Source organism: Aquila chrysaetos, chromosome 5 (assembly GCF_900496995.4).
Source record: "Aquila chrysaetos chrysaetos chromosome 5, bAquChr1.4, whole genome shotgun sequence".
Classification (NCBI taxonomy): domain Eukaryota; kingdom Metazoa; phylum Chordata; class Aves; order Accipitriformes; family Accipitridae; genus Aquila; species Aquila chrysaetos.
Genome location: NC_044008.1, coordinates 7,369,054 through 7,395,495, shown reverse-complemented (window position 1 = coordinate 7,395,495; position 26,442 = coordinate 7,369,054). Strand labels below are relative to the sequence as shown.

Below are 26,442 nucleotides of genomic sequence, written 5' to 3'. Positions count from 1 at the left end.
CCCATGTTTCTCTCTGGGAAATCAGCTTGAAATGGATGCTGTAAGTAACATATGCAAATATCCTTTTTTGTGTGTGACAATTTCGCTTAGACCTTAATTGCTTAACTTAATGACTTTCAAACTGCACAGTAAAATAAATGACTGCAGAAGCCTAAATGCATGAGTTTAAATACCTTTTTAAACATCTTGAATTTTTAGACAGTGAATCAAAGAGAAACAGAAGGATGCAGTCTTATTTTTAATCACTTTCCTACTACTCAAATCATAAGAAACAATGAAATACATCATAAGAGACATCTTGAGGTATTTTGGCATGCTGCTAAACTGAAATTCAATGGCTTGACATCCTATCTTGGAAAATTTAACTTTGAAGTCTTTGCTAATTCTTCTCTGGATTATTGCTGAACATAAGCTTGATTTCAAAGCTCACCCTGTTTGTCTTTGCACATCTGAACCGAGAATGACATGAAACATTTTAAGTAGCTCCTGGAGAACTTTTAAAAAGTATTATTGATGAGAACAGTGTTTGCATGTGCTGGGATGGCCACGTGAGCGCTGGTGAGCCCACGATGTGAGGGCTGAAGGGCAGTAAGGAAGGGAAACTTGCTGGTTGCTGTGGTGGAGGTTGCACCATCTTGCTCACTTGCTTTCAGCAGCTCGAACGCAGTGGCTTGGTCCACGCCGAAGGCTGAGCCTCCCAACGGCCAGCCATGCCAACAAATTCACGGTTCCTGGGGGTGTCAGACAGCATGCCAACTCCTGCCCACCACAGCCTTCCAGCATAGTCTTCCTCCCCCTCGTCCACTCTGTAACACCAGGCACAGCCCTTCGGGTCTGCAGCCCTTAGACCAGGCGTCCCGCCGGTTGTCTCTTCCTCATAAACCTGTTTTTGAGCGTGGACTTTTCCCAGAGACCACCCGCGTGTCTTGCCTTTCCCGCCAGCTCTGACTCAGCCAGCGTAGGACTGCGAGCAGCCATGAGAGGCAGATCCGTGACAGATTCCTCCCAACATACTCCCTCCTCCCCTCCCTCACCGCCGAGCAGCTCTTCGCACTGCCAGGGAAGCACAGGATGCTGCCTCAGCGCTGACTCCTACCCACCAGCTGCTACGCTTCACTTGGGATCGGCAACGGCCTCTCTGCCCCGGTACGGTAGCAACCAGCCCAGCCTCCAGGTCCAGAGACACCGAGACCAGCCCTAAGACCCCCCCATCCCCAATCCTAAAATTGGCTGGGATGGGAGACAGGCTGGTCGTCTCGAGGAGGGTGTGGATTTGCTTGAGGATCTGACCATGCAGATCCAATTTCAGGATTTGGGGTCTCCTTCTGCTGGGAGGGAGATGTAGGGCACATCTACAAATGCCAACTAAATGAAGGCCAGGAAATGAGCTTAAGCACTCAAGCGCTGAATGCCTGAGGTACACGGATCCCCTCCTAGCTCACCCCCCGGCTCTGATTTGGATCACTAAAATGGGATCTCTCTCCAACACCTCCCAGCTTCCCACCAGGTCATGCAGTTCACACCCTCAGCGTCATGCTGTAAAAGCACTGTTGTGGTGGACTGCAACATGGTCCTTCACGTCCTGTGAGACACCTGAACTGAGAAAAGCCAAGCGGCGTATTGATCATGTGTGAGGGCCATCACGGCACCATCTGGGGCCTCAAGGAGACGAAGGGACAAATGCTCTGTGGTGCAGATGCACCTGAGACGTAAAGCAGACTTATCATAAGCAGGGTAGGTACAAATCTGTCCCAGACACTTAGCCCAGGGGTCATGACCAAGCCCCTTACGTCTTTATTTAGCGTACCAAATCCAGCCAGGACTGGGAAGAATTCTTTGCTGTAAACATCAGGTTTGGTCCATTCCCACCCTTTCTCTAGATATTTTATCTGGGAATTTTGTTTGCCAAAGTATTTTTTACTTCCCTAGCTTATCACAAGCACTCTACCATCCCACGCAGTGCTGAAATCTTTTCAGTTATTACAGCCTTATCCAGAGACAAAACCTAATCTTTCACCTATGGGACTGATCCTATCAAAGTTAGCAGAAAAATTCTAGCTAAATTCAGCAACGGCATGTTGTGCCCCTAGACATGAGCATGGACACGCGGTGTCTGCACTCCACAGCGTTGAGAAAGCCCCAGGGAGTGTCAGAGCCAATACCTACTCCTCAGCTGGGCACGGAAAGCAGACCAGTGCTGCTCGCCACCATCCTTATCCCACTACTCCTGTTCATTCTCTGTCTGGCTTCCAGTCCCTCCGCACAGTTCCTGAAGATCCCTTTGAGGCATTTGGTTTGTACAGTAAAAGGAGGAGGCAATTCCTTATTGAATGTGGAATGAGATTATCTAATGGTCCCAGATGGTTTAATGGTTGTTAATTTTCATCAGTCCATTGCTTAATGCAGTTTTGATACAAGAGGCAAGCCTTTGCTCAATACAGTTGAGCCCAGCAGCGAGATCAGGGCAGAAATCACTGGGTCAGTAGGGTTTCAAGATACAACTGTAACCCCTCCTCAAACTGGTGGTAAGCACTGGATCATCATAGCCACAGAATAGCCATGCAGAACAACCATTCCCTAGTTTTTGAGGGCAAAATCTGCCATTATGCAGGAACATACATGGTCCTTCCTCTTCCTTGTCCTCCGCACAAAATGTGCAGCCACTTGTGCTGGTCATTTGAGAGATGATCTTCCTGGATGTACTACAGCCTTTAAACCTTTAAGCAATTAGTATCAGACTGAAGTTATCTACCTAGGGCTTTCAACCAATCTATCAGACCACACGTAAGTCATTTACCAAATTGCTTGTAACCCAACCAAGAAGGAGCAGATTTCAGGGGAAATAAAGCAAGTGCAGCTCAAAATAGTACTCAAAATAGCCAAAGCTGGAATTCACAGTCCTCGGGATCAGTCTTGGGCATAATTGTTAGGTCTGGTAGGTCTGTAGTCTCTGTCCTGTATGTACCCTACAACTCCACCAATGTGTGGTACCACCAATGTGCAGTACCACTTCTCAGCATCACCTTAATTTATTTTTGTCCTATGACACAAATATAAACAACTTCCCCGCAAAAAAACCATATCTGGGGTATTACAAATCTTGTTAATCCATGATTAATCAGATTGTGGGAGTGGGTCTTTTTTTCCTGGACAGTTATATTTTTACATGTTGCTTTGACTTAAGGCACACAATAGAAACAAGTCTATTCACTATGCCTCAGAGTTGTAAAGGACTCTTTGAAACAGTGAAATGTTTAGAAAACTGCTGAAAAAAAGAAAGCCATCAAAATCTCAGTTAATTAGCATTAGCTAAGTAACTGCAGGAATAACTGAATTAGCTTATTTTTTTGCTGTAGGTAAAGATTAAAAAGTATTCAGTTTATGGCAGTTTTCAAGTTGCTAAGGATTATGAGAACAATACACACTATTTTCAGCTCGCCAAGGAGAGTGAATCAAATGCAAGAGCTCAATCTTTCAAAAACAGTCCTTCAGATGATTCATTTGCAGAAGCCTGGCTGGACGCCCTGCGTGGCCTGACACCATCACATTGACTCTGTGGGAGGCAAGGCAAAGTCCCCACCGCACACCCGGACAAGTAATTAAGAGACTGGGCTTAAAACGGAAATCTTGCGTATGTCATGTATGTCAGAGGAACTCCAAGAAGAGGCAGATCCCGTGGCCCAGCCAGGGTGCAAAGGCTTTGCTCCAGTAAAGGAAATAACTGGTGAAGGAGCTTTGGACAAGTCTCATTATGTCAAATTTAGCTGCTGGTGCTGGTTAAACTTTGGTTCTTTGTATCTAAAATAGGACATTTCTATTACAAATTTTGTCATCCATTATTTATCTATATAGATTGGCAAGGAAGGATGGGAAGTGGGGTTGCCCTCATACGTAAAAAAAAAATAATGAAGTGATTGCACAGAGCTGTCTTTGAAAAACAGTGATGAACAGGCCAAGCTAAGAAAGGAAACCTCATGGCTGGTGTTTACTACAGACTGCGCGACCAAGAGGAGGGTGTTGATGAAGCGACCTTACTTCAACTACAGGATGCACCACGGTCACAGGCTCTGATCCTGCTGGGGGACTTCAACCACTCTGACGTCTGCTGCAAAAGCAGCAGAAAGCTGTAAGCAGTGTAGGAGACCTTTGGAGTGCATTGAGGATAATTTTTTAATCCAAGTGATAGTTCAACCAGAGGAGTGTTACTGGACCTGTTGCTCACCAACACAGAAGGACTTGGGGGTTACTGCTGGATGAAAAGCTGGACATGAGCCGGCAATGTGCGCTCGCAGCCCAGAAAGCCAACCGTGTCCTGGGCTGCATCAAAAGCAGCGTGGCCACCGGGTCGAGGGAGGGGATTCTGCCCCTCTGCTCCCCTCTGGTGAGACCCCCCTGTAGTACTGCGTTCAGCTCTGGGGTCCTCAGCAAGGAAAGACATGGACCTGTTGGAGCGGGTCCAGAGGAGGGCCACAAAAATGATCAGAGGGCTGGAGCACCTCTGCTATGAGGACAGGCTGAGAGAGTTGGGGTTGTTCAGTCTGGAGAAGAGAAAGCTCCAGGGACAACTTATTGGGGCCTTTCAACATATAAAGAGGGCTTATAAGAAAGATGGAGAGAGACTTTTTACCAGGGCCTGTAGTGACAGGACAAGGGGCAACAATTTTAAACTGAAAGAGGGTAGATTTAGACTAGACAGAAGGAAGTTCTTCACCGTGAGGGTGGTGAGGCGCTGGCACAGGTTGCCCAGAGAAGCTGTGGCTGCCCCATCCCTGGCAGTGTTCAAGGCCAGGTCGGATGGGGCTTTGAGCAACCTGGTCTAGGGAAATATGTACCTGCCCAATGGCGGCAGGGGGTGGACTAGATGATCTTTAAAAGGTCCCTTTTGACCCAAACACTTCTGTGATTCAATGATTTATCAGAAAATAAAGTTTTAGAATTTTCAAAAGAAATTCTGAACATACCGCCAGAAGTAAAACCTTACAAGCAATTGTGTTTGCTTTCCATCTCTCTGTACCAATGAGTTTTACAAGGCAAAGGCTTCACAGCTTAATTGTACAAGACAGAGTTGCACTGGAATATGATGCTATCTACTGAGTGATAATTCAATATGAAGGAAAGTAGGATACCTTTTGTTTTAGGAATTTCTCTGAAAAACATAAATAATGCTGGATTCTCTAAAATGGGTCATTACATGAGAAGTACACATTGGAAAGAATATATGTTTTCTGAAAGCAATGTTGATATTCACATTCTCAAGGGCACTTGTACGTTCAGACTGAAAAAAAGACTATTTTATGCATTCAAAGTCCAAACAGAATAAAAACAGTTACGTGTTTCCTTTGCCTTGCAAATAACTATTCAACAGGACCAGGACCCGGAGGCCATGAATATAATTTACTACCAAGAGGCTATAGATTAAGTAAACAGCCAGAAAGTAAATTTTGCCTTAACAGCCACATGACGTGGTGTATGCATGACTGAGGGTACACAAGAGAGTGTCTTGCAGACAGAGTCAATTCTCCTGCCATAGAGCTAATTCTCCTGCTGGCACTTCAAGTTCCCTCTCCCATTTCTTCTTCTCCTTGTCCTGTATTTGGGAGAGACCTAATCACCATGCAGAGGTACCTGTGGCCAAATAAGGGCTGACATCCCCAGGTGGGAATTAAGTCGCAGAATATAATTCTGCAAAGTACTTCTAAAACCGTTGTGTTCATGCCAGTGGTGAGACTGTAGACAGGCTGAAGTTTGAATTGAGTCAGAAAGCTCTGAAAAAAGTGTTCCAGGAAGAAGCTCTTGCCGCAGGGGTTTGTGCCGCAGGGCGACGGACAGCGAGCGGTACCAGTGCCAGACCAACAATGCTTAATGGATGAACTGATGTTCATCCATGTTCTGAAATCTAGAAAGTCCATGTTCTGAAATCTAGAAAGTCAAACCAGGAGAAATCTTTTAGCTGCTTTGCTTTTCTTTTTTAATGGTTTTTTTTGGTGACAATGTCCATATTTTTGCAGAGAGGGAGCAGGATTCAGACTAGTTATTTTAAGAAACCCTTTGAAATCGAACTAAACTAGCCTTTAAGCAATATCACCGTGCCAAAAGTTGTACTTTAAACCACTTGGTGTTTGCACAATATATTTGTCTGAGGCACTTACATGCCTAAACTGATATTATTGTCTCAAAACTTCATACGGTTTAACACATTTATCCTCACAGCATTCACACATGGCAGAAAGGGCTGTTATTTCCACTTCCCAAAGGAGGAGAAGAGGCACGGAGGCAGTGCCCTGCCTGTCCCTGAACGGGAACAGGGCACTGCCCCACAATCGCCCATGTTGTCAGGGCTGCCGGCACGCTGCCCCAAGCTGGTTCACCCTTAGCTAGCCATCCTCCCGGCCAGTGCCTGGACATAGCCCAGTGGATAGCACCGATACAGACTTTTTGTATTTACTGGTACAGATGTAGTCAAAAAGGTCATTCATATCCGCCCCCCTAGAGTGGGAAGAAGATGCCCGAGCACACCCACACAACCTTCCCAGCAGGGTCGGTGGGTTTGAAGGCTTATATGTCAAGTCTAAGGCTCTCATGCCCCCAAGAATCCTCCAAAGGTCCTTTTTGGTGTTTGTTATTGAGGCCAATAAGTATTTCAAACATAGAGCTGATTACGAGTTATCTTACTCGTTACTGCAATGCGTCCTGGGGCATCCATCGCTTTGAGCTCACTTCTTTGCACGTGAATAAGAGAGAGACCCAGCACGCCTTTCTTTCTGACCTGGAAGGAACCTGGTCACACGGAGGATTTTCGAATCACCCACCCCACCTTGACCCCATGGAGATCAAGGCACGCAGCGCTCCTTCATCCCCTTATTTGCAATAACCATTTCCACCTATCCAAAGCATAAAGAAATGGATATTCAAATTCTGGATACTGCTTTCAGTTTCTATCCAGCCTGGGTTTAAACTGCAGTTTTACAGCTCTCCCTTACCAAGGTTTCAATTGATGCCTCTTTTTGTGCCCCTCCATAGCTGGTATGATGCATTTTGCTGCATCCACATCTGTGCACAGTAGGTGAAATCCTGGCTCTACGTAAGTGGATTTTTAACTTCGGATGTCACACCTCTGCTGCTTTAGATTTCCACATATCTGTGCCATAAGGTTAAATAAATCCATGCAGTGATGAGGGTCACCAGGCAGCCTGGGTTATGTTCTGTATAGGTTACTGCACAGACGTGGATGGGATGGAGGGATACAGCCACTGCACAGATACTGTACAACATGAGGTACCTAGGGAAACAGCAGAAGGCATCAAGGCATACCTGAATATGTTTTTCAAAATAGCCAATAGGTCCCAGCAAACAAGCCAATTCACTTTTACTCATTCCCAGATAGACCACAGTGTTCCTTGATGGACAATGCCAGAGGCCAGATTTCCAGTAGTCTTATTTTTTTTAACAACTTACTGCATGAAGAGTAGCACTGACTTGAAGAAAAAAAAAAACCACCCCAAACCAATTAATCTTACCCAGAATTAATTAGGAAAGTATTCCCTTTCTGTGGGCACAGAATTTACAAGACAAAATGATCTGAGACCACAATGTAAATCAATGGCAGAGTAAGACAAGAGCTCAAGATTTTCCAACCTGTGTGCTCTAACCACAAAAACGTCCTTGCAAGAGCCTGGAGAGCCTCAGCCTCTGGTTCCTGTTACACATTGCTGGTAAACAGGCCAGAATATTTTTCCATAGAAAAAGACACCTGTCCCTTACCCACTCTGCACTGCTACATTTTTTAGCTTACAGAAGAACATTGCAATTCCTCTAGCAGAACACATTCAGTCTTCCCAGCACATCAGAGACAGTCTAATGAGCACCTACCACTGAGATACTGTGTCTGCTTCTACTTTTCCTACCATATGGCTCAGCTTCTGCTTCTCCCTCCTCCTCTTCCAAGCCGTGAGCTGTCTCCTCTGCCACTGCCACTGTCCCTGCGGCGGCAGCAGGAGCCCCTGCTCCGGGGGCTGTGCCGGCAGCGCACACAGCAGCGTACCAAAATTTAGAGCCAGCCAATCCTTCCTGACTCATTAGCAGCCGATGGGTATCCGCAGTGGTCCTTCCCGACGTTAGAGGCACACCGTTATGTCATTTGCCTTGCCAGAGGCTGTCACACACCAGGAAAAGCAACCGGGCAATAAAATAAACCTGTGCCTCCCACCGGCATCCAAGGGGTTGTAACGTACAGACTGGCTTTAGGTGACCTATAGCAGAATATGAGATGCGTATTCAAGTACAGTCCCCTCTAGGATGTCTCTGGCACATTATGCTGCTGCAGTTTTGGAGAGCGGTGCGTCCACCTGTGTGACAAGGGAAACCTGTAGCAAAACACCTTGTGCGGGCAGAACACCTTGGATGAAGATACAGGCAAGTGGAGCGGGCTGAGAGCAGACATGCGGTCGGGAAAGAAGCTCAGACACAGGTGACTATCACCTGGTCGCATTTAACAGCGTTCTCCAAGGAAAAGGATATTCAGGCCAGACAGCAGCTCTAGACCTTCAGCTAAATGCACAGACAGCAGCTACGTCAGTTATTTTATTTTTTTTCTTTTCCTCCCCCTTTGTTTTTTGCCTGTGCTGTTGTGCAGACAGTTGCCTTTTTGCACTAAACTTTTGAACATACACAGCCATGAATGCGTGAGCAAATTTCTTGAGTTAATTCAGCTCAGGTGGAGCCGGGATTAAAGGAGAGACTGTTCAAAAGCACCTCTCTCCAGCTCAGCGGGAAGTGCCGCCGGCAGCAGTCCTGCCTGCTCCTGCCTGCTCCTGCCTGCAGGCAGCACTCCCCACTCCCACTCTATACTTCCCACTATAAAGGGAATGCCCGTACACAGCAGAGGAATGGTCTCTCCCCCAAAATGGTCCCATATGCTGTTTCTAGGAGCTGCTGTGACTCCCCTGAGAGTGGCCACATCTCAATAGCGAGGAAAGGGACTCCCAACTACAACCACGTTAAGCTCCTCGGGGAAGAGGATGCAAGATAAAATGCCTTTCCCCAGGAAATTTGCTTTTCAAAATATATTTCATCTGGTGTAAAGTATGACCCAGTCTTCAGTGACAGAAAGCTAACCTACATTTCCCTCGCCGCCCTTCAAGCTAGGCAAGACAGCACCAATGTGAAGCAAAACCTCTATATAGCAAATCCAGCTGCAAAACTGTCTGAAAAGAACAGATTTAAAAGCTTCTGGCAGAGAGCTGCCAGCCCCAAGAAGCAAAACGTCAGAAGCACTTTCTGCCCCGTGCTTACAGGGAAACAAGCATTAATCGATGGAAAAGACCCTGGGCTGCAGTGAGATAAATATTCCCGCAGATAAGCCTGGTGAGCAGTCAGAGCAAGGCAATTTCCCTCTTCTCTGCTCAGTGTCATTTAATTATGTTTACACTTCTGTCCAGTGGCACTGGGTAACGGTATGCAACAGGGTGACCGTGAACTTTAGGACTGAGTATATCTAACACCACTGTCATGACAAGGAGCTTCATAATGATGGCAGGATGGATGCTTGGCTCTGTTCTCTCCTAAAGGAATAACCCATTTTCTGGAGCTGTAAGGGGCTCACAGCAGAGTTTCAATGGCAAAAACCCTACGGCAGAGATAAATATTTGCATGGATTTTATTTCGCTAACTGGCTTTTAATATTAAGAACACCAACCCCAGTTTTTAGTAATGCTGCCTCTTTGTATGCTTACGTAGGTCTTAAAATCTCAGCTCTCTTTCAGTGGATTTCAAATTGTATTTCTGACTTCTTTTTCATTACAATGCATTTTGGAGAGGGGTATCTTCTTTCCTCAGGGACATACGGACATTTAAAGGCTCCACTATGTCTCATCCAAGGATGTCAGCGCTCCTTAGAGTATCATCAATTAGGGATGAAGAAAATAGAATTACAGAGTGGTTAAATGCTACTAACCAACAGAATAATCAGACAGAATAAACACCAAACTCCTCCAAACCATCTTCAGTACTCTAGTAGAGAAAGTCTTTTATAGCTAAGCCAGGATCACACAACCCCAAATGGGAATTTTGTCTTGGAGAAGAAGGGAAAGGACAACATAAGTATTTGGGTCTCTGAACACACTTTTCCTCCAATTTAAGGGAAAAAAATGGCCTTTACAGGCTAAGATATAACCACATGGCATGAATCAGAATAAAATGAGCACATGTTCTATAAATGCATCAAAGAAAGGCTTCACCAGCAGCAGTATTTTCTTTTTCTATAAAATGCTTAAAAAAGTAAAAGTTTGGCTACAGCAGACCTAACCACTGTTTCAGAAAAAAAGAAAAAAACAAAACCCTCCACATTTCTTTTCCATTGAATAATTTTCCAGGGAGAATGTTTAAAGCAGAAAACTATGGCAAGAACTTCTGCAGTCCTCTGAAAATAGTTTCTGTAAGAAGAGGTAACCACAGCACTACAAAAGGAAGTCAAAACAGGATTTCAAACAGCAACCTGTATTTCCATTAAAAATTCTAGGTTTTACACAATCCTGTTTAGGGCCCTGACCCCCAGCCCAGCCACAGAAAACTATATGAATCTCCTTGGCTTTAAAAATATGCCCTATGTAGAGTTTTTGGGGCAAGTACCAGACAAAATGTAAAGCAAGAGATCTTTTCTTTCAGCATGAATGTGAATGGGACAATAATGCTTCATCATCACCTTGCTTAATGGGTTCTTCTAGAAGTTGTACACAGAGCATCCGGATAATACAATACAAATATAACTGCAAGTTAGCCCGACACTGACTCTGGAGTCACAGACTCTTGACCAGAGTAATCTACCTGACTGTACTACCTAGAACAGAGGTTGGAGCTGAGATACGAGCATACTTGGGAAACTGAGCCTATTTTTTTGCCACAAATTCATTAACTGTCTTCTGGTTCACACTGACATGTAACACTCATGAGCCTGTTACTGTCCCCTTCACCACAGTCTGTACAACTTTCCTCCAGAAGAAAACTCAAGAGGGAAAACCAGCTTTTACTAATGGTTTCACCACGTAAAAGAACGGACTTGTGAACATCAGTGTTCATTTTGCATCTTGCTTCAATGCTGTGTTATTTCACTTCAAAGCTTTCCAAGTTGTTATGGAAGTCCTTTTCTGTTTAAATGAGTGTAACCATTTAATCAGAATGCCTCCACGTCGTGCCTGAGAGGGATCCTACCGTATAATAATGAATTCTCATACTGTGGCATATATGGATTTAACATTTATTATCTGCCTTGCTGCAAAGCCCCTTCCTCCTGAATTAAACACCAGCTATTTAATTGATTTCAGTGCACCACAGTGTAAATTACCAGATACTGAGAGATGCAGAACTAAACGTAAAAGACTCATTCAGTGACTACACGAACATCAAGTAACCAGCAATGAAACTTCTGGGCAAGGCATGAAAGGAAGGAGATGGTTATCCAAAGCCAACAAAATGGAGAGAAAATTGCTAGGGCTGTAAATAGCCACCTGCCTGCTGTTCGGAAAGAAAGGACTCACTGCTGCTCTCAGGGAAGCAGTGATATTATACAGGATTACTGGCAGATATATATTGCTGCCCCACAAATTGCCTACACCAGACCAAGCTATACAATACAGGCATACATGCCCTTGTGCCCAGCTGCAACAGGGAGCCCTAATTGGGCAATTAGCAAGGGAACTGCTGGTGGGCTGAAGGAAGAAACTCGAGCAGATGCTGCCAAAATTTATTGCTGTAAAAAACCGATCAAGGCACATACTCACCCTAAGGATTTGGTACCAGCCCTGGCTGGGGACCGGCCATTGCATCAAATAACCTTCAGAAAGTACTTGTATACTGTACTCACCAGAATAGGAAAATAATCAGATATGCTTGCCTCATTTATGAGACGTTCAAATCTTTCTGTAACTTTAAAGAATAATACATTAGAACAAGGTTTATTTGGAATTTTGGTCAAACCTCTTGTTTTCCTTATTGACAACAGCAGCTTCGCAACAATAGATCTCTTAAAGAAAAAAATCTATTCTCATCTCAACTGTTCACATTTCTGTAAAAGCAAACAACATCGTAATGCTGTCTCTTCAACAAAAATGTGGAAATGTTTCTCCATTATCTCTATATTCCCAAGGCTACAGGGAAAAAAAAACCACTCTCCATCAGATGTAGCATAGCGCTTTGATTGAAACCCCCCCTCAGTGTTGCCTTGCTAATGGGTCCATACTGGGACACTTCAAGAGTAAGCTACCGATAACGAGTGCAGGCTTTGGGGCAAGGATGTTGACAATCGTCTACACCTGCTGAAGGTGACTGCCTATAAGTGGTTTTGGAAATCATCACGAGAAAGTTTTTTATGGTCCCCAAGATGAAGAAGATCCTTGCCATTCCTGTGTCGCTGTAGGAAGGCTGGACTGATGCCCATGGACCCTAAAACGCCAGCTCCTAGCCCCAGCTGAAGGCCTTACACATAAAACAGCACAAGGAAGCAACAGGGCTGCTGTTCAGTGCTGTTCTCAGGAGACGGTGCTGTGTTTGGAGAGGACACGGGGAACAGGAGCTACCAAAAGTCCTGCCACAGCCAGAAAAAAGAAGAAAACCCAAAGTGCTGAGGGCAGCTAGGACCATCCAATGAGCCCATTCACACTTTCAGGATCATACACAATCCACACAATTACAGGTGTCTAAAAATCATCTTGGTGATCAATCCATGGTCTATTAATCTGTTACCAACAAATCTGCCCATGCTCTGATCTCTACCCCGACATTAACCTCTCCTAGTCTGCTTATAACCTCTCAGCCACTGGAAAAGGGGAGATACTCCTTCGTATCAAACACTCACCAGCGTAACCCAACTGATGTAATAATGTAAGGTAAGGTAATCTTTTTCCCCAAAGAAAAGGATGTGAAATTGATGCTGGATTAATAGCTGCTACCCAGTTCCCAGGGGCATGATGCCAGGGGTCAGTTTATTTTGTGGTCAACAGCTTGCAAAGCTCTAGTGGGAAAATACTGAGGTACAGTGAGATTAACTCCTTCAGCCTTTTTTAACAGGGTAGCCTGTGTTCTTCAGTCAATATGCCTTCAAAGACTTTGATAAAGCATGATTTTTTTTAATCTTTTTTTTTGAGCTATACTCATAGACCATGCTCTGACTGCATTAAGCACTAGAAACAGGCTGGAACCAAAACCTGTATTGCACTTGCCCAAATAATAAGATCAATTTTAAAATTTTAACATCCCAGCTCTGCAGTTTGGGCCCACGTCTGCAATATGTCCACACTGGAGGCTGTGATGGGCCCAGGATTAATTTTCCTGAGCACTTCTCCCACGATGACGGTCTGATGCTCCCAGTCGTGTCACACATGCTCAACCCTGTTGCTGCTGTCCCACTTTGCTTTCCACGTTCACCAGCTGGATCCACCCCTGGAGAGCTGCGCCTTCTCTAGCACCCTTCCCCCAGTTCAAAAAACTCTTGTCCATAGAAGCCGCAAAAGACTGTTTTCAACCACAGGGTGTAGTTAGTGCCATTTCTTGTTCCACTGCAGACTCAAGGTTGCTTTGCCCAAAGCACTGATTTTTCACTCCACGAGCTGTGAGGAAATGAAGTCTTTAGAGCCCCTAAGTCCCTGCTCAGCTGCGCCAAACTCCAAGCAAAGCTCCCTTGGCACCTCGCAGGTTCCTTCCTGGCATGCCCAGATGTGCATCAGCCTTCCCAGTGCTGTAGTTCTTAAGTAGCATTTGCTCAAAAAAACCCCAAACCAAAACAAAACCAAGTGAACAATTTATCCAGTAACTGATTAATACAAAATTCATGTATATCTGCTTAACCAGGAATTAGGAACAGGTCTTTCCTTGGCCCATCCATTAAGTGTCCTAGCCAATAAATCCCATGAGATCCATCTGCCACAAACAGCTACGACACATCTTATTCCTGTGCAGCGCGAGGAGGTGCAGGAAGCATGGGATCCAAGGCTTTTGACATAGACCCAGTGTATTTTCAACGGGTGCCAGCCACTAACTTGGGCTGGCCCTTTTGAGACACCTCATCCAAGCCAGGAGTATTGGAAATAAAGAAGAGCAGAGTCTGTGGGTGTGCAGCTGATCTCCCATCCTGTACCATGAAACAAACTGAATCCTCTGGCCCACGGTCATCAGCTCCAGTGTTCTTCATTACTGGTGGTGTTTCTTCTGTTACCATTACTGTTCTTACTAATAATGTTAATAAACATACCATCCGCAGAAAAAGGTGATGCTGAGGGGCTTCTCTCAGATGCTTGGACACAAGTATTTTCTGCTGCTAAAGAATCCAGCTTGCTTTTATCATTCATATAAATACCATTGTGAATGCAGAGATGCTTCCTTCTCTCTTTTGCATAATGCTTTACAGGCACAAAAAACCTGAGTATGGGAATAAACCTCACCTAAGGAATGCGGTGCGGCAGGTCCATGTTTTGCTTTAATTAGCATCCTGATGTGACAGAGGCTTGGCGTGTGTATCGCTGTTTTGTAACACTGTGCATCCTTGCTAGACTCCTTAAGGAACCTGGCAAACACGGCACTTCCCTCCATTGTCTGTTGTTTTTCTCAGAGGCTGAATATTTTCACTGAAATGTCACTTGCACACCCTGTCCATGCTCGGCTGCTCTCGGAGTGCGCTCAGGCATTGGGCTTTCGGGAAACAAAGGGAATTCAGCACTTAATCACGGCTTAGCGCTCCGCTTACTTATTTGCAAAACATACAGGTGAAAGGCTAAATCACAAGCAGCATAGTTTCAGTCATAATAAAAACTTCTGCAGATTTCACTGCAGGTAGGTACCTGCCTGTTTGAGCTGCATCCCAAGCCATTAGAGGGTTGTGAGGAGCTTGCGTGTGGTGGGGGAGAGCTGATAAACAGCAGGAATGGGACACTGGGACCCTGAGAGCCTGCAAACTTCTGGGCAGGGTTCTCCTCGGTGCGTGACTTGCACCCGGCAGGAAAGAGCCCTCGTCATCTTGGCTTTTCTGTGATAGAAATCATCTGAATAATTCAGCAGAGTTAAGATGCCAAGCTGGAAAAACCCCAAGGTCAGGGGTTTAGGTGCAGTTTGGGCTGGGTTTTTTTGCAATGGTAGGAGGAAGCATTTCAGGGTTGGCTGAACCGGGCTGCTCACCCTAAAAGCTTGTTCTCAGCAGAGACATCAAAGCCTTGAAGGACCTCATGCAGGGGAGATACTCTGGTTTCCTTGGAGAATCAGAAGCACGAGCTGACAGGAGCCGGGTAAAGCAGCCCTCCTACCGAGAGGATCAGACCCACGCTTCGGGAGCACAGCCCCCCCAAAGAGGTGGAAAGCTATACCAGACTGGCAGTAGGGTTTTCACTTTCTTTAACTAGATCCTGGTATTAACAGGAATGCCTCTGGATTTGGCACTATTCTTGGTTGTGAAAAAAAGTGCAGAGAAACTCAGAGGTGGGTGTTCAAGTTTGATCATTACTTACCTAGCTTTCCAGGGCTCCTGTAACCTTTCCCCATTTGACCAGTCTCGTTACCTTCAGGAGGAATTACAGAAATAAGACTTCCAGCATAGCAGGTTAAAACTGCAGCCTGGAAGACTTAGTTATTAGGAAATGCTCCAGACCCATAAGGACGTTAAGCAATGGTGTTGATTCCCTGGGGAGCACGCGACTGGTGATTTTTAACAACAGGTTAGAAAAACATCTGCTGAGGCTGATCGGCCAGTACAGGCAGCGTATACTGCCCTGGGACAGGCAGATTAATTCCGTAAGTTTTGGAGGTGCCTTTTAGACCTATTTTTAGCCTGTTTTCCAAAGGCGGTGAGGCAATGTCTCTCCATCCCAGTTTGCCAGCCCTTAGTAACTTCTGCCCCACTGGGTGAACTTCAACCAACTTTGACAGAAGAGTAGAGATAGATAGCAAAAATATTAACTTCCTACATATTTTAAGCAAATACGGATGAATAAAGAAGAACAAGGAAATTAACGTCTTCATCTGTTTTTAACGTGGCCCCATACCCTTTTGGAGAGGCAACAGCTCCAGCTCCTGTGGCTTTGACTAGCGCAGGGTGCACACAAATCTGCGGGAAACCAAACTTCGATGCAGGCGAACAATACGGATGAAATCAGAGTCGAGCTTTGGGATTCTGCTCCAACCTGCCCAGGTAGCACGTTCAGAAACAGCGTTTGCAAAAGGTCCCGTAACACTCAGATGGAAAAGATGTGTTCATCTAAATCCATATTTATGTATGATTTTCCAGCATGCAGATAATGAATCACCAATACTCAAAGAGGCCAATTATGCCAATGAAATATTAGTATCTGACAATGCTAACCACAATAGGTTATCAGGATATTTCCCTATACTGATGAAGTGAAGCAAGGCAGATAGCTTAGAAGATACAGTAGGGTAATTCTTACCAAGTGGCACCAATAGCAACCAAAAATCCTGTAAATGCTCATTAACGAAGCTTACTATCATACAGAGACATAATTCAATAAAACTATTTCCAAAAGCACTTTATTTGCCCCTGCCTTCTACAATATCCTCTGGGGAAATCTCACCCAGCATCCAGAAGGAATGAAACTTTCAGAGTATTTTGGTGTTTGTCTTTGTTGCCTGTGTAGGTCTTAACAGTACTATAGGAAATCCAAGTTTGGAAAGGGGCAGGTGTTTTCTTGGTTTGAAAGCACATCATCCTAATGGAAATATGACAAAATCTAAATGCCCTACAATACTTTTCTATAGTGCCTGCAGAATTTTAGCAGAATCATCATAGGAGAGTCAGCGATTATCCTACATCTGTATTCTGCTTTGCAGCTGCACCGGTAATTCTGCCTCATACCAAAGCTGAGCAATACTGCTTGGAGCAAAAGACAGCACGGAGTTGTCCATAACATTGCCAAACTTAGAGTCACTGGGTCTGAATATCCTGTATTTGGGGAAAATAAATAAAGAAAAAATGGCCCAGCCATTTCTACAGAACAGGTTAATTTTTTGAAACAGCACGTGAAATACCGAGTTGTCAAATCTGGGGATCTCCAAGCTGGACTTCTGGTCTGCCTTGCACTAAGAGGACTGTGCCAGTTTGAACAGTTCTACAATGGCTTGTCTACAATGTATGTGAAAACAAGGTGGTGAAACCAAAACCAGAGATTAGATTTCCCTATGAATGTGCCAGGGAACACACAGGACAGATTCACCAACAGCTATGTAACCCTGGGAAGAGCTCCCAGAGGGACTGGCAGGAATAAATTAAGTGTCAAGTAGACACGGACAGCCACCTCTTCACCTCCCTTCCTGCCAACTCCAGCACAGACATTGACACCTGTGCTTGCCCATATCTTTGACAGAATAAATGAGGTGCAATATTTATCTTTCAAGCTGGCCTGCTAACAACCATGGCTTTCAAATAAAAGTAGATGTACCAGAGAGCAAACATAAACAGGGAGGCTCGGTCTACCTCCAAAAGCCTTCTCCCACAGAGGTGCTGCGAGGTGCTCAGGGGCTATAATGTGGATTTTCCTCAACATTGCAAGAAGTGCTTTAAAGGCTGGTAATGAAAATGCCATCCAGGCAACAAAAAACTCTCCGTTGGGAAACATTACTTAGTGCCCACTTAGCAAGCAATGAGCCAGGGAAAAGGGCATATGGATTTGAGATTTGTTGTGCCTATGACACTCATCTTTGAGTGGCCCTAATTTTACCCCCCCCTTTTTTTTTAATCTAAATGCTGCTTCCTGAAAGCTGCTTGATCAGAACCCCTTCTACTTCATATCAAATCCCAGTTTTAAGTGTAGGCAACTGTTGCCTTGTTTAGGAGAAAAACACAAAAATGAGAAGCTAAAAAACCCACAAGGAATCTAATAATAAATAGGGCAGAGATGTAAACAAATAGATACCTCATGCCGTGCAATGGTTCACAGCTATTGTATCAACAAGTTGGTGTTACCTTGGAAACAAGAGATTATCTGTACATGCCTTCTCCCAGACAGAAACCGGGAGAGGAGGCATGCAGAATTGATTTTGAGTCTTCTGGACTTCGCAGAGTTGCTGCCCAACTGTTGATGCCAATTGATCCCAATCCCAATTATTGATGAAAATTCAGAGGCAGCGCGGAGGTTGCACCATCCTTAATGCAACACCCGCAGCAATGAGGGGGAGTACCTGGCCATCTTGTCCTCTCCACCTTGGGATAACACAACTCTTTTCCAAGAAAGCACAGAAAGGTTATTCCCTGGAAATACTCTGTGCAGAGCAGAGGACAACACGGCCTTGTCTGATTCACAGCAGCAAGGAGGGCTAAGAGCAACAGCTTGGCGCAACATCAAATGACTTTAATAAAATAAGCTTAAGCTAACGTGCTGTACCCCATAGCTGAGGCAGATTAAGAGCACGCACACACACGAGGTTTGTCACACGGGCTCTCTGTGTGAGTGGGTGTTTGTTACAGTGCTGTCACTTGATTGCGTTCAAGCGTGTGCCCATATTCGAATAAAACAACCCTGTAGTTTTGGAGGATTTTTCCTGCTTTTTCTTAAGAGGAATGATAGAAAGCATCAATCCCACTCCCTTGCAGATTCAGTTCAATGCCTTTGTACGCAGGGTGTCTCGGTCTACCTCGTAGCACAAGGCACAGCTCTTCCTCGGGGCTGGGGACTGCTCAGAGCTGCCACCCCGAACGCTGCGGATGGGTTCCCGGCTGCTGACTTCAGCCGGGCATCTCACTCCGGTGGGCATCAGCGATGCTGTGTCCCTCTGGAATAGCTAAATGCTTGGCCCTTGGAAAATTAGTTGGCTGGGTTTACAAATACAGCGGTAACAGAAAGGATAATTCCTAGCAAGTGTTGAATTGTGAGCAAGTAGAAATTTATACTAATATATATTCAGTGTCACCTATGCTTACAGATCTACATTTCAGATAACCCAGTGATCTGGATGTAAGAAATTTAGAAAAGTGAGGGTTACGCTACATTAAACAAGCTAATAATAAGTAGGAGCAATATTGATTAATTTTTTTCTAAAGAGATTAAACAAAAATAAGGATTTGTAAATCAACTGATCACAAAATTAGTACTTCCCACCACCCAGCTGGTTTGTTGGAATTGGTACGACACTAATGTTCCTGTGCAAGTCCTTTTGCAGCACTCTGGGCTGAAATGTAGGGCTACAAAAACAGGTTAAAAATGTACAGGGCGCTATTCTTCCCACACTGCCATCAGAACAGCTTCTAACGACATCTCCATGCCTGGATGTTACCAACAGACAAGGGACCGGCATAGTCCCCAAGGGTTTCCCGTGGGGTATTTCGCCCCAGAGCTGCCTCTATCAGATGCTCCAGGTTTCTCTATGGCACATCTGGCTCTTCCCAGCTGTGATTTATCCCTCTGCTCTGTCTGTCTGCTGTGCTCTTGTTTGAGGTGACCTCATAATTGAAAAGAGAGACACTAGAGCTGGTAAGAGGAAATTTTACCTTCAAATCATGTTTTTTAATTGATTTCAGAAAGAGGGGGGAAAAAAGCAGTATGAGCATCTGCCTGTCACTTCCCTCCTCCTTGCCGGGTGGATGCGACCAGGCCACAGTGTACCATGTACCTGATGGGATCCTGATCTTCTCAGGCTCTGAGGGGGAAAAAGGGGAAGAAGAGGGGCTCTGGTGAGAGAGACGTGTCAAGGAACAGCAGTATGAGCTACCGCTTCCACTGAGACAAGGATGATGCTTTCTTGCAAATGCAGTGCCCATGTACCCATGCACATGGTGGCATCTCGGGTCACCTCTTGCTCAGTACAGAGCAGGTATCTGTTGAGTCACAGGGAACTAAACCGTGGCAACTCCATATGTACGGAGCCAGTTCTGATCCCTTTAACATCTCCTCTTCACTCTGGTTTGACTGGGGTGAGACTATTCACAAAACACCTTAGTTCCCGATTTCACAACAACCCAGCCCATCACACCTGGAGAATCATTTTTAACCACCTGCTGGGGATTTTGCAGACTGTAGCACACAAGACAAATACCTCTCAAGTATCCCATCTTTTGCATTAAAGAACAAAACCAGAACAAGAAGAGTTGGCAATTTTGACACAAAGACTTCATTAGGTTCAGTACTTACAATTGCATGACCAGATATAAATGGTTTGGACTCTCATAGATGTCTTCCAGGGCAACTATATTTTCATGCTTGATCCTGAAAAACCACAAGATAAAATAAGATGAAATAGCGATTTTTATTTTTTTTAAGTGGCTGCAAAACATAAAGCTATTTTTAGTTAGACACTACTTGTCAGTGCTTTATTCAACATCATAAAATACAATTTTGACCAAAGCAAACAGTCAGGAGTGCTTCACAGCCCAGGATACTGTTATGACTCACAGAAAATTCCTTCAATCCTCTCTGAAGCCAAAATGTTTAAGGGTGAGGTATGTGGGGCAATAGAGGTTTACAGTTCCCGTGACAGATGAATGAAGATGGTTGGTTGGAGGTTGAAGTCTCAGGACAGCAGCAAAGCGGGGTGCGAGGGAGTGACGGAGGCAGGCTGTGGGCTGGCAGGGAGAAGGCAGGGATTAGCCCCCGCACAGACGCCAGCACAGGTGGGCAGCAGCCGTACGACAGCCCCACGCTCCTTCCCACCAAATTCGCCCTGCTTCCATGTTACACCCGGTCTGGACGCCCAAATTTCCCCGCAGCGTTATCAAGCAGCGTGCGCTTTCTGTACAACGGCTCCAAGCATCTTCATGGGTTTTCTACATCCTCACCATTTCCAACGATCATTCCCACTAAGCCTCTTGTCAAAATGCTAGCTTTAAAGAGAAAAATCATCTCTACAAGCGTACATCTAATTAACTACTAGAGCAATGCCCCTCTGGGTTTGCTCCTTAAATGCTTACAAATAATTTCCAAAGGATACATTTAACCTGTGCAAACCCTGAAGAGACTACCAGTACAACTCCAGGGGCAGAATATTAATTACACCAATTGCAGACAATCATTTTAAGAGCAAGAGAAAGCTGGGAAATGCCAAGCAGAGACCACTCATTAAACAACAGATGGACACGTTCAGAAAGAAAGTAAAAGTGCATTGTCATCAAATGCAAAACTCTCTACATGTTTCAAGGTTCAAGTAGCTTAATTAAGATGCTTAATCACGTGTCAGAACCTCATCCTCAGTGGTCCCAAGTGCCCTAACGTCTGTGTGAAGATGCTGAGAGCAGAAGGTCCCCTGCACCCGGCAGGATCTTTCCCGTAAGAACGCAGACTAACCCAGTTTCTTCTGAATTCACTGGAAAGATGATGACTGAGCTGAATTTACACCCATAATCAATCATCAAAAGCTGCATTCATATAAGGACCTTCACACACAGGAAATTTAACATCAGCAATAAGTGAACTCAAATATAACGCACTACAGCATGTCAGAGCAACAAATACATGAGTAGGCTCCTCACTCTACATAAGTATCTGGAAAATCCCATGATATTTTAGCAAAATTTCCAGGTAGACTGCATCACAAATCACGTGCTTAATATTGACAACAGGAAACCAATACACCAGCCCCTTGGCTTTGCACAGCACGTGTTTGGAAGCATTTATTTTGTTGTGCAAGTCTAGTGCCTGGTCCCTTAAGGGTTACAGTTAGGACAAGTGTGGTTTTGCCTTGTTTAATTGAGCTGAAGCTACGCTACAAATGACAGTTCAAGCAATTAGTCACTTTTAATGAAAATTATTATATGTATTTTCCATTTTCCTTTATGCACATGCACATTCACGTGATCATTTGTGTACCTCCTACCATCGTGGTCAAGGCAGTTTTAAAACAAATAATCCACCATTGTGTTATCTGTTTAAAGCCTCCAACTTAGTCTGCAGTACGTTTTTTACCATGCACATATTAATGCTTTGCATTTCTATTTTTTGAGAACCTCAGAGGTTCTCCAAACCAACCTAACCCTCTCCGAGACAGCTGCCAGCAACATCTAACTGTCACACACGTGGCTAAAACGGGTGGGTTACCCACAAAGATGAACAGCCAGGGAGGCAGAAGCCAGAAAAGAGCTCATCAGACATGCAACGCTGCACGCTGAGGGTTGCCGCAAGACCCTCTCCCCTTTCTGATTTGCAAAGCAAATGGGCACTGTGCCGCTGGGCTCTCTGAAGGCAGATGAACTTGCTCCGTTCTAAAGTGAAGGGGGCAGAAAGGGTTTAGTCCTACTACTGTGGGGTCCTCTGCATTGGGCCAATCTGCCCCTCTTTCAAATCAGATGCAGGACGTGAGCACGTGGGATTCAGGGAGACAGCAAAAATAGAGTGTAATCTGGAAGGCGGCGGCAGAAGCTGAATCATCCGCAAAGTACAAAGGGAGCCACTTCCATAGGGATGAGGGTATTTGGAAGAAAATGTCCCTTTGGGAAGTGACGCCTGTGCACACCAGCCACCCCAGCCGCTGGTGGCTGCTGCACTTGAGGGGCTTGCTTAGATGGGAAGGAGGCACTTTTTTCCACTTTCTCTCAGCCTCTGCAAGACCAGCGCAGCCTTAATCATGCAGTTACGCAGTGCATAATATTCCTGGTAAAGTGCACATCACACACCGGCAAATGAAGCAGCTTGGCCCGCACGGCATTTCTCTACTCAGATGGACTCCCAAATGACAAGCTATTTAAAGGAAAATGGAATTCAAAATTTAAAAAAAAAAAAAAATCGATGGAAATCACTTGGGGAGAAGCCTGCGGTTTAGATCAAGTTGTGGGTTGTGTTGCTGAAGCTGGACCAGAGCAGCCGTGGGCTTCCCAGCAGAGGTCACTGCAGCCAGCAGCAGCCACCCGCTCCTCTGCAGAAATTAGCACACTCCTTACTTTAAAGCATGGGCGAGCAATCGCCTACAGCCCTGATACACAATAATTAACCCTTCAGGGCTGAATACTGTTCATTACTAATCGGGAAATCAGTTACTTTTGTCGATACCACAAGGGCCAACGGGGATTGGGACAAGTTTGTCCCACTCCTCTGCGAGCAGGTCAGCGGTGCCAGACATGCCGGTAACAGCCAGACACTTTTGGCATGCACGGATGCTCGGGTACATCGAGAGTTGAGGAAAGCACTGTGCAACGGCAGCTACTTGATGGTCACGGATCAGGAGGGATTTGGGAACGACTTAATTAACTCCTCTTTTATCCCCCTCCAGAAGCGCCAAGTGAATCTCAAAGGTTCAGAGGATTCATTCTGCTAAGCCTCCAAATGCCTCCACGCAGCCCCACCGGTGATCTCGCTTAGCAGAAATACTCACCGGACTATCTGATCTCCTCAAGACCTGCCAGGATTTATTTTTTTAAAAGGTGCTGCTCTCATTTTGCAAAAGGGGAAGCAGCACGCAGAAAAGTTAGAAGTGCTTCTGTAGTCACATGAGAGGAGGGAGCAGAGGGGGCCAAGAAACCAGATCCCCCAAGCCCAGAGTATTATCTTAACCAATGGGCCATATTATTCCAATCCCTTCTCCTTCCCATCTCGGTGAGAGGATCTTAACCCCGCTTCTCCACAGCCTTTTTCTTCCCTCTGTGCTCCCTCTCCGGCCTCCCCCCTTCCCAACCTGTGGCTCCCACGCTGCAATAGATAACCCTGCCCTGGATTAACTCTGCGCAAAGCAACGTGTCAATGTTGTTGTGGTACGTGATGGTGCAACATTCTGGCTATAGCAGAGGGGACACGGACACGGACTGGGATGACAGCAGTTCCCATTAATTGTTTCCGAAGAAAGAAAAAAAGCCTCCAAAGTGAACATCAAAACATGGGCTTGGTTAAAGCATATTAGATCAGATTACAGAAATTGTTATGAACAAGGCAAGACCCAACTAAGGAAATCTGCCTTACCACCCTTTTAACCTCTCCTTCATCACTCTTGCTGGTTTCCCTAATGCTCTCCCTCCTTCCTGGCAAACCTCAGGTACTGCTCGCATCTCCGACACCCTGATGTGTCCCTGCAAATCCCCCCATCTGTGACATGACAGGCAGGTGCCACCTCCGGCCACTGCTGCTTTGTTCATTTTCAGGAATATTCTGAGGCCATTCGATAGAAAGAAGGTGTCTAGAAATAAAAATACAAATAAAGAGAGGCTAATATTTTAACCAATTCACTCAGGACTCTTCACCCTACAAGGCCCATGAGGTGCTGCAATCCAGGGGACAAAGAGGAAAATAAATCTAGAAGTGAGAAACAGGCAAATTTAAGCATACAGAAGACCATGAAGAGTAACTAATCCTGGTAAGACACTAAGAAAAGAAAGGATGGATTCACCATTTTCAGAGCAGTACTGGTTTGGATGCCGTGCCACAGGCAGACACAAGCTACAAGGCTCGATGCAACCACGCAAATTATCGAGTTTCCCCTCCAGCCTTTCAGGTCTATGATTCTGCCCACGTGCTGTTACAAAGGCGTCAACAACACAAATGAACGGAGGCAACGTTGCACCTGAGCAATATTTTAACATATGAGCAAATCGCTAGCCAAGACTTAAAGCAGCAAACTGAACTGGGCAACCAACGACTTTGGGTGACTTTTCCGAGCACAGCAGCTGTGCAAACAAGGGCTGACGGGAGAGCGTTTGATCTGCTGCAGAGCCCCAAGCACAGACTGCTCCCCTTTGCTTGCTGTGGAGTTGTTGCACAAGAGCGTTGATAGGGGAATTGTCATTTTTCCCTGACTGCTACAGCGTTCAGTGCTGCTGAAACACAGAAACATCTGCCTCTGAAGGAGCTCAAACCCGTCCCCGAAACAAGACCCGACTTGACCAGGAGTGGCATTTGGCCCTGCACGACAGTTTCCATCAGGCCAAACTGGGTGTGCTGCAGCACTGGAGTAGTGATGAGTACATGGCATGGCACTCCAGCGATGCTAAAATCCACGCTCGCCACTGGCCGGCACGGGGCCGCCACGTCCTACTCGCTGTCACCAGAAGGGCACAAGACCCATAGGTCCAAAACTAGCCCTAATGGGCAAAACTCACTTCAACATTCACCGCTCCCCCCCCTCCAAAAAAAAAAACAAAAACCACCACCAATATATTCCATGGGCTTTGGCTGGAGATTGCTTTTAAGAAGCAAAGGATTAAAATACAGAAGTTGATGTACAATAAGGGAAACTAAATCCTTTAATGACTGAGCTTCCTGTACATCTCTGCCAGCTTCTGACCATCCCAGAGGCCAAAGAGCTGAAAGTAAACTCATTACATATTGCCACGGATCATTAATTAGAGGGGTAGCACTCTGCACAGATAAAAGCAGAGGACTCAGATTTTGCTGCTGCTTTAGCTGCCGAGCTGCCAGGAGAGCATGTTAAATACCCCAGCTGCAAAGGCATGCTGTAAACTATGATTGAATCACTTATATTAACATCTATCATATTTAACACTGAAAACGCAGATCCGTTAGAAGAGTACTGTACAAAAACCTTGGGCAAACATGAGAGCCATTTAAGTAGGGCAGGTTCCCTCCGTAACAACTCTTTCTGAGTCAGAGTGTTACATTTGCAAGACATGACATTTAATGCTGCACCTCCATGAACAGCACATGTCATGGATAAAATGCCACAAGAAAGCATAAATAATTTTGTGAAAGCCAGAACTAACAAAGCCCGAGCCTTTAAGGATTTGTAGCTTTGAGTAGCCAAATGTCTTTGTGAATAAATGTTCCATTATTTCCACATATACCCTGCAGAGGTTTTGCCAGCAGCATGGGGGTTACTGGGCTTGATGAATTTACTAGTTGGCCAAGGGAAGTGTTTAAATCACAGCTTCTGGTCTGGAGGACACTAGAAACTTACCTCTGCTCAGCTGTCTTATTCAGTTGAAACAAGTCAATAATTTCAACAGATATTAGAATAGTCTCACACATATTCACACAGACTGATCATATCAGATTGCTTTCCACACAAAAAAACCCTACCAAAAAATCTTCAGGATGGCTCATAATGATGTGAGAACTCAAGGGAACAAACCAGCCTGCTCCCAAGGGGAAAACATGACAAGTCTGCTAAGAGGTGAACAGGGTAAACAAGATGGCAAGGGTTGGTACAGGGAAAGAAACCGATGGCTGTCCTGGAAATGCCTGGCTGACTGCAGCAGAGCTCTGCCCACCGCTCCTGGTCTGGAAAAACTTTCAAATACTGATGCTGTCCATGGGACTTGCAGTGCCTTACCTTGATGCAAGGCCTCTTATAATTTGGACCTTTGAAAATCAACCAGACATGAATGATGTGAGGTACCACATATCTAACATTACCCCCTCCCTTTCTTATCCTGTAGCCCCCAAACATCCTCCAGGACAGGTATTTTACAGATGGATGTTCCCCATATAGCTTCACTGATATTTGCGTGAGCAGAGTTCAGCATGACACTTTTCCCATCGTCCAGGTTTCCCTCCCACATGGACTTTCTGGTGTGAAAAGAAGAAA

The 26,442-nt window shown here is 45.3% G+C and overlaps 1 protein-coding gene across 2 annotated transcripts in view; it reads right to left on the bottom strand.

Annotated features, from left to right (window-relative positions):
• The window catches only part of CAMK1D (calcium/calmodulin dependent protein kinase ID), a 232,221-nt gene that overhangs the window by 71,464 nt on the left and 134,315 nt on the right, over positions 1 to 26,442 (bottom strand). For both annotated transcript variants that reach the window (XM_030014815.2, XM_030014817.2), the window contains one exon: positions 20,115 to 20,189. In XM_030014815.2, the coding sequence (XP_029870675.1) occupies positions 20,115 to 20,189 (75 nt within the window). The remainder of the gene's footprint in view (positions 1 to 20,114; positions 20,190 to 26,442) is intronic.